General features: G+C 39.1%; 2 protein-coding genes across 2 annotated transcripts; both read right to left on the reverse strand.

Annotated features, from left to right (window-relative positions):
* Positions 1–406: 406 nt before the first annotated feature.
* LOC124399233 (putative nuclease HARBI1) lies at positions 407–1,543 on the reverse strand. Its single transcript, XM_046870049.1, is given in 3 exon segments — positions 407–1,272; positions 1,275–1,461; positions 1,463–1,543. Coding segments are annotated over 3 exon segments (1,026 nt in total). The 3' UTR covers positions 407–514.
* Positions 1,544–3,467: 1,924 nt separating this feature from the next.
* Positions 3,468–7,626, reverse strand: pofut1 (protein O-fucosyltransferase 1). The gene is given in 7 exon segments (XM_046868946.1): positions 3,468–4,194; positions 4,715–4,957; positions 5,487–5,679; positions 5,767–5,879; positions 6,339–6,521; positions 7,165–7,289; positions 7,454–7,626. Coding segments are annotated over 7 exon segments (1,191 nt in total). The 5' UTR covers positions 7,593–7,626; the 3' UTR covers positions 3,468–3,999.
* Positions 7,627–9,456: the final 1,830 nt, after the last annotated feature.

The following is a 9,456-nucleotide window of genomic DNA, read 5'->3' on the forward strand; positions in this document are numbered from 1 at the left end:
TTAGTTTGGGTTTTTCAGAACTTTTTTGTAGGATTTGGATCACTTTGATCCAAAAAATCTGGATTAAACTGATCCCATCAAAAGGTGGATTCAGCGTGGATTCCATGCCCAAAATGTAATGAAAACTTTAAAAATGTATCAAATAATACTATATTTGGATCATGCAGTATCTTACAAGATATCCTATTTATTCATAAGGTTTTAATTTTATTTGTTCATCCGTCAGGCTACAGTGATTAGGTAGGCTTTAACGTATTCAGCCTTTCAGTATAGGCCTACAGCAAAGTAGAAAAAGTTTGGCCTCATACAATAATCCCCCAAACAGCTGTCAAAATTGACAAAAACAATAAATTTTATTCTGTCACTAATTGATATATATACTGTATATTCATCACAATCGAAAATATTTTTGTTTTTAGAATATTTATTAGTGATGCATGCAATGATTACAGAATAACCCCAAAAATGCAAAGAATGGCAATCACTGATTTTTGAAATCCAAAACAATTCCAAATCAGAAATAGTGTCTAACTATTGCGTCCCTTGTTGCACATTCTGTTTGCTCGTTCTGGCAGAATGCAGGAGGTTGGTTAGGGTCTCCAAGGGGCTCAGGTGCATTATTGTCAGCACAGAGAGGGACACTGCGCTTAGTAGCGATGTTGTGCAGGACAATACAGGCAAGGGTTATGTTGCATGCTTTCTGTGGTTCCGCTCTCAGGTAGTTAAGGCATGCAAAGCGCCTCTTAAGAACTCCATTTAAACGCTCAATTGCACATCTTGCTCTGCAATGAGCAGTGTTGAAGCGTGCCTGCGCCGGTGTATTTGCTGTTAGAAAAGGAGTCATCAGCCATGGTAGGAGTGGGTAGGCACTGTCTCCTAATATTATGCCATCCGGTCGGTTGGTTTGGAGGTCTATATATAGAGCGCTCTCCCTCAGGATGCGTGCATCATGGACAGACCCAGGCCACTTGACAACGCAGTTGGTGATGATGAGGTCAGCATCACACACAAGTTGGACATTGATGCTGTGCCTCCCCTTTCTGTTTATAAACTCCCATTCATTCTCACGAGGTGCTTGTATATGCACATGTGTGCAGTCGATTGCTCCAATAGTATTGGGCATATTCCCCAAAAGAAAAAAGCTGCGCTTGGCCTGGGCAATCTGGTTGTCCTTTGGAAAAGAAACAAATTCATTGACCAGGCTGGCCAGTGCGATTGACACATCTCTCACCACATCACACACAGCTGATTTCACCACTCCTATATAGTCACAACAACCTGATAGAAAGTCCCACATGCATAAATTCGGAGAGCAATGAGGATCTGGTCTTCCACAGACAGACCGTGACTCCTTTGGGTTCTGTGTTGAAGTTTTGGCCTGAGAAGGTTGACAAGGTACTCTATATCAGCCTTCCCAAAGCAAAACCGGACATACAGCTCCTCAGTGGTGTATTGCTCCAGGTGGCTTGGTATGTTCAACATACACCCTTTGACGGTATCCTCTCCTGGCAAAGTGGTGGTGGCGGTGGACAACACCTGCCATTTCACTGTCTCTCTGTGAATCCTCTGAGAAAGGCTGATTCATATGGCTGTGTAGTTGGTCTTTTCAGACACACCTATTACAACTGATTAGTTTTGGCTTGTGTTCAATTGAGGCAATTGGACCCAAGGCCTATAATTGATGAACAATGTTCACTATAGTAAAGCAACGGAACCATGGACTCTAGAAGCTGTAACTTCACTGCTGCTGAAACCAGTGCACTACTAGAGGGTGTTCAGTGCCATTTTGGAACAATAGTGGGAAGTTTTAATTTTGCTAAGGATACCAACAAAAAGAGAAATTATGTTTGGATTTTAATCACAGAAAATGTGAATGCCATAGGGTCTGGCCAGAGGAGGACCACAGACCAAATCAAATTGCGGTGGAAGAATCTTAAGGCCAGGGCAACAAAGGACCATGCTGAAGCCAAAAAGCCAAAAGCCAAAAATCAGCTGTTCCTGAGGAAGCACAGCTTCATCTGGCAGAGGAACAACTGACTCTGACCAAACTGCAGCAAACCAAGGCCAGACTTGAGATCCGCCTCCTAAAGGCTACGCTCAGACAAGCTGGTCTCTCCACATCAGATGAGGAAGTCTGAAATTATTGTGGAGTATTTGACATTAAGTCTTTTTTTAAATTCAATACATCTATATTTGAAACTTGTTATAAATATTCTCAATGTACAGTGTTTGTGTTGTAGGTCTCAGATGAGCGGACTGCTGGAAGAGGATGGGGTGGGGTTTTTCTTGTGTTTAGTTTCTTTTAAATGTGTGTTTTCATTTCAAATAATAATAAACTTATACTGACCCCACACTGGCTATTCTACTTGTTGCTCTTTATATTTCTTTAGTTCTACATTGTGATTTCCTATCCTGTTTGAGCACTGGTTATCCAGATTTGGTGATCCTGAAAAGTTCCTATCCGAATCAGATTGATCCAATCCGATGTTGCTTTGAAAAACTGGCTCAAGAAGTAAGATGGATTACGTGATCACGGATCGCAAAAAAAGGATTACTAAATCCGGATCAATTTTATCCGGATTAAACCTTTTGAAAAACCGGGCCCTGGTGAACAAAGTAAGGTCCATGAAGATATGGTTGCCATGGGATGGAGTGAAGTGGAGTGGACTTGATACAGAGCTCTGACCACAACCTTATTGAACACATTTGGGAAGAATTGGAAAGCTGACTGCACCCCATGCCTCCTTTACCCTCCAACATTATTTGACTTTACTAACATCCTTGTGTCTGAACGAACACAAAGCCTCACTTAAAAATGTAATGGAACATCTTCCAGAAGAGTAAAGGTTATTATAAAAACAAACGTGTGAAAATATGAAATAATAGTTTTAAAAAGCACCTACGGATCTTGGATTTGTAGTCAGTCGACCACAAATGCAGAATATAAGGCTAATAATTAGAATCACAAAAATAAGCAGAATTCTAATCACGATTCAATCACAAGCTGGAGGGAAGGAGTAAAGAGGCTCCTATGTATGTAAGCTCATGTAATAAATACAATGTAACAGGCATAACACAAAGCATTAAAAGCTGGAGGTATTTGAGATATTCAATCACAAATTATAACAGGTTGGTAATGTTGAATAGAGTTTTTCATTCATTCTTTTTCAAGGACTGAATGGGACATCAGTCCATTGCAGAGCAGCATGTGTACACACATTCTAGTAGAATTTAGTGTAGCCAAACCAGCTTCTAGTATATTTTTCAGATGTGGGAGGAAACTGTAGAACCCAAAGGAAACCCACACTGACAGAGAGATGATGTATAGATGCTCCAACCTGACAGAGACATTTACACTTTACATGTACACTTGTTTTTATAAACGTAAACATGCATGATGTAACCTTTTAAGCACCATGATTTTTTTCCCCATTAAAAAAAGAAAAAGAAAGGCTTGTATGCACATGTTCAAATTAAAAGTAGAATTTATTCTCTTTACAAAAAACATTCATCTACCTTATACAACTCAATTATATAATTACAACCCTTGCATCCCTTCCTTGTAGTGTGCAGGTTTGTTATTAAGCACAAACCAAGTGACTAATTTGGGTTCCTCACTTCACTATAATTAGCATCTAGAGGATCATTTACTGCCCCTTAAGGGGGATCGCTTTCCAATAAGACAACTATTACACACAGCATGTCAGCTAGCTTCTAAAGCTATATATACTGTTGAATTTTCATGTTTATGATATTATGACAAGATGACATTAGCATGAAAGGCATTATCCTGTGAATACTATATATGTGTACTGTTTTTCAATACAGGTAAACATGGAATGTTCTAATCTGAAAATCACTTCAGTATAGAATTGACGGAAACATGTGACTTCTACACTAAAATCCATTCTGCGCCGCAGTCTTCTTTAAACTATTCACCTGAGATCACACAGAAAAGTCAGCTTTCACATTTGTAAACAGTTCAGTGCAAAACAGTTTCTAAAGTTCATCTTTTCTTTTCTTTTTCACAGGGTAGTCCATGCCAAAGAAGGAGGACGACTTGCCGTGGATATCTCTTTCCCGCTTAACAAAGGCTGAGAAGGACGAGACACAGTTGCCAATAAAGTGGTCAGCTTGGCCCAAAATGTACAAATCAAGCTGAGCCACATCTGGTTTTACATTGACCACCTTTACCTGAAAAATAAAAGCATAAATTAGGTTTTAAACAGGATAAAAACTCAGTCTCATTCTACATTAATCAACAAAATTTGTTAATTCAATGAAAACGATTAGATATTGTGAAGCATTTAATTAAAGTAAATGCTTAAATATGCTGCTTTTCCAATACTGGGAAGTCATTCATTGTGATTTCTCAATAACATCAATCTGCTTAGTAACTTCAGACAAGAGAAAATAAAAAGAGGCTGGTCAGGTAACAACTGCTCGAAGCTGCATTTACATAACTAATAAAATAAACGAACGTGTTTGACGTTCTGTAACATTATTAAACTACAAATGGACATCAGAGGACTAGTGAATTACATATGGTTTTAAAATTCTTTCTGTAATTGTATGCTTTGTCAAGTTCATTCTTTGCAGGAGATTTATGATAACATGAGAATTCAGAATGGCAATTATCAACCCATCACCTAACACAGCAAATAATGTTTTCTTTACTTCATAGGCTAGTAAGCTTGATTGGGCATCAGTTCACCTTTCCTTTGAAGACTTTCTCAATATCAGAGCTGTGAGACTCTGAATCAGTGGCAATGTAGACAGACCGAGCTTTGATATTTTTCACCCAGAGCTTGACGGCACGCAGGATTTCCTTTAGGTCAGGCAGACACATGGTCATGGTGAGTGGCACCGCTGTTTGTCTGTCATAACCCACACACTGAGGTGAGGCCATAAAGTGGGGACCTGCATCGCCGGACTGCAGCATCTTGCAGGCATTTTGCTAGAGGTAGTGAGGAAATAAAGAAAACGTGAATGCGCTGGTGGTGAAGTCTAGAATGTGTCTACTTTCACCCTCGTCCTATATTAACACTAGAAAGCAACAAAGCAAAAGTCGACCATTTAAAGCCCATGCGAGTTGGGAATTTGTTTGAAACCTATTTGGTCAGATATTTTCTAAAATCTTAGATTGGTATTTTATACAGTGAACGCATTTTATTTTTCAACACACATGAAACAGAGCTTGTTCGTGAACAAAATAAGGTGAAACGGTTCACTTACTAAAAATATCGATGTCAGTAAGGGGTCTATACCGAGAGAGTATTACATGGAATGGAAAAGACAAGAGACAAATGCAAGATAAAAAAAAATAAAAATAGATTTTTTATCACTAATCTGATTAACTATTCTGCATATTCACAGGTATACAGCAAAATGTAAATTCTTGACATTTAGGAATGTGAGAAACAAATATAGAATTATTGCAACTTTAGGCTCCCAGGGAGTTAGGTACACAAGTACTTGACTCTTACCCAGTCTGATCCAATGCGCAGATGGATTCCCACATAAGGTCTGTGAAGCAGTGTGCTTATGTGTTTCTCCCCATCCTCCACCATCATCTCACTCCACACAACATAGCGCTGCAGGCCCAAGTGCTCCTCAATCACAGGAAACAGGGCTGGAGCTCCAGCAAGAGCCAGAACTGGGTGCTCCTCTGGGGGAAACCTGAGGCAATGGATTTATTATGTGAATACTCAATGTAGCTGAAGTAGTGCAACAAATTCATGAAAGTCAGCCTGAACATGTCCATACCTTTTAATCCAATGTGGAATATAGTAGGAGCTGAAATACAGGCCAACAAATGGGACAGAACGGTCAAATTCAACTCCAATGTGGTCCCAGAATGGACCAAATGGATTCCCGTCCTATACAGAAAAATGTAATTAGTCAAACAAGCCAGTAGAGGGCAGGACTTTACAACTACAAACAATTTTCTATTCAACAACCAAATAAAACATCTCAAATCTTCAATACTGCAAGATGTGCCTTCATGTTCTGAGACATTTTCAAAAAATTATAATACATCTAGCCAAAAAGTTGTAATATTAATCAATGACCACATTAGTCATCATAAAGCTAATATTTTTAATCAATGCATTTAGGCATAGATTGCGCAATAATCCATATCATTGTTCTTTATCAAAGATACAGATAGGATCACACAACCAAGATTCACTCAAGGACTTTTCAACATACTAGCTTTCACCTTAAGCAGCTACTCTTCGTTCAAATCACCATCTAATGCTACTAAAGATGTGCATAAAGCAACAACATTCAACCCTAGGCTTGTATAACATACTTTCCCCGCCCAAAACCCATCACACCTTCATAGGGCAGCTCTTCTTATCAGAACTCCGCTGGACAGCAGACTCAAAGCAGTAAGCAACCCTCCGGCCCGGTGGCCAGTGTGTAGGAGCCATATGGTCCATGAAGTTCTCCAGACTCACCACACGGTGGTACTGCTTTAGTGGCTCCAGCTGAAAATATTCACTGTAGGGAACATGCACCTGTTACAGGGGAGCAGAAAGCAAACTGAAAATACAGCAAACCGATGGTTTTCCATTGGACACATGTATAATTGGGTTTTAATTTAAGCATTTACATGAACAATTTATAGTACAGGCTAGTAAACTTTATATGGATTCAATTCCTTGAGAGAGAGAGAGCGAGAGAGAAAGAGAGAAAGAAAGAAGAGGTTTTTTTGCGTGACAATTGTATATTACATCACAGTGAAATTCTTTCTTCGCATATCCTAATGATGTTAGGAAGTTAGAACACGATGCAGCGCCCCTGGAGCACAGAGGCTTAAGGGCCTTGCTTAAGGGCCCATGAGTGGCAGTTTGGCAATACTGGGGCTTGAAGCACGGACCAATCAGTAACCCAGAGCACTAACTACTGAGCTTCCACTTCCCTAATACCTAGATGACAGTGAAAAAATGGGCATTCTTGAGATCAGCCTTTAATGTACAGGCTTCACACAGTAAACTCAGATGACTGGTTAAAATATAAACTTTAGGATTTTTTTTATTATTATTTAAGGAGTTAAGATAGTCCACATTTTTAGGATAAGTCATATCAGGTATATAATAGTAATCCCATGCACAATAACCCCTGTGAGCTGTGTGAGTGAAAGACACCAGGTAATGTCACTTACGTTCGTGTAGGAGGCGCGTGGTGCCGGTAAATAATCCACGGCGGAACCACTAAAGTCCGGTTCAGCATCTTGGCAAACGCCAACGATCCGAGTAAATGATCCGCCTGGTTTCCAAACCGACCTGAGATCAGACCAAAAAGACACGCATCGCACCGTTCTGGCGGTCACATCATCCACAAACCACTGTTTCATTCAACCGAATTCAGGTTAAAACTGAGCATAATCCCTGTGTTAATACAAACACCTTTCTTTAAGTGTCTTTTTCATGGACAAATGGGCACTTACCCATACAGGGACAATAAATAATGTACCCATTTTCATCCCACGACAAGTCCGTTTCGTCAGTAAATGTCTTAAGAGGAAGAATCGTAACGAGGATCAAACTCAGACAGAAAAGTTTCAGTTGATTTCGTTTGGCCGCCATTGTGATTCGCCTGCTGTCCCACAATGCACCGCGAACAACAGGAGGAGCATGTTTAACTCTTGCCATGCTGCAGAAGTGCAACACTGCTGTGACAAAAGTGCAATAAATCTTAAATGCAGCATGTAGGTGGTAGAAGCATATTCATAAAGTATAGTAGATAGGAAGTGGGAAGATGTGTAAGGTTAAGAGAAACTGAGTGCAATACCAGTTCTCGAAGTTTCCTCCTCATCAGCACTTTAGAGTTTACACTTAAGATGAAATGTCAATTCTGCTCAGAGACTTTCTATGTAGATTTCGATCAATTTACATATTCTGCTAACCTGTTTCTGAATTGGTCCAGAATGTCTGCAGATGTTACACATATGTGTACATTTCCATTTTCTTATTTGACACGTGCTTTTGTACTTTATTTATCCCGATTCAGCTGATCACATCAGGATTAAAGGCCTCACTCAAGGAGCCAGTAGTTCAGCCGTTTAACGGTTCAGCTCATTTCAGTATTTCAGTTAATTATGTGGATTTGAAGTCACAACTTTGTATTCGGTAGTCCAGCTTTAGGGCCACCACCGGCCATGTCATGGTAGTCAATAAGGGTTGTGCAAATACACAGTAAAAGAAAAAAACTTGAAATTTTATATCATTCTGTAGATAAAAGCTTGGGTTGTCCTCTGAGTTCTCTGGGTTTCTCATAATGTGGACTGGTTGCATATACATAAGTACATATATATAAATGTGATTAAACATTCAAATATAGTTCACAGGAGCTTTGAGGATGGATTTGGACTGTAGTTAATGTCAACAGTCTGCTACACTGACTCAGGACTACAGTTTGCTTCTGATCATCATCCCTTTACCCTGCAACATTGTTTAGCTGCAATAAAAAGACAATTGGTGCAACCCAGATGAGGATGGGTTCCCTCTTGAGTCTGGTTCCTCTCAATGTTTCTTTCTTATGCCATCTCAGGGAGTTTTTCCTGGCCACAGTCGCCACCGGCTTGCTCATCAGGGACAAACTTACACTTATAAAGAACATATTCATTTTTTATTACCACATTTTCTGTGTAAAGCTGCTTTGAGAAAATGTTCATTGTTAAAAGCGCTAGACAAATAAAAATGAATTGAATTGAATATAGTTCTATCTCATGCATACTATTTCTTGGTGGAATCTTCCACATAGAGACCAGTGTTGCCAATATGTGATTCTGGATTCACTGGGACCCTGAGCAGTACAAAAAAATGCCTGGAGATCGAATTCTCTTTTGAGTTAATTTGATTTAACGTCAAACTACGGTCCTAAAATGCTATAGCATCTCCTATCACACCTGATTCAATCCCTTATTTAAACATGGCTTTCATGGAAAAATAGAAAACTTTCTACCATGTTTTACATTTACAATGCTTGCATCAAACGTCATGTGTTAAAGAAATGAGTAGATTTGGTCCTTATATTTGCTTTAGAAATTTTGCACTTATAGAAATTATGTTATGGTGTAAAAACAGATTAACTGTTGATCATTTACCTAATCATTGGTTTATACATTTTAATAGTTGTCAAAAAGAATTTTGATTAAGATTTTTTTAACCAACTGTAAGCTGTGAAGCTGTAACTGTGAGCTAAGTAATTGTTGTCATGGGATGCTAATGTTTTAACACGTACACCTTAATAGCTTTTAGTTCGAAATATCTGTGTCCAAAAAGTGTTTTCATCTACCACCTCTAGAATGTAGAACCCTTAGAAAGTTCTTCAAGAATTATTTGTATAAATGAGGGTTCCTAGCTTTCTAAAAGGGTTTGCTTGCAACCCTTTCAGAAACAAACATTTGAGGCATTCTATATAAACATTTGATTGTTTACCAAAGGGGTG

Source organism: Silurus meridionalis, chromosome 16, assembly GCF_014805685.1.
Source record: "Silurus meridionalis isolate SWU-2019-XX chromosome 16, ASM1480568v1, whole genome shotgun sequence".
Classification (NCBI taxonomy): Eukaryota; Metazoa; Chordata; class Actinopteri; order Siluriformes; family Siluridae; genus Silurus; species Silurus meridionalis.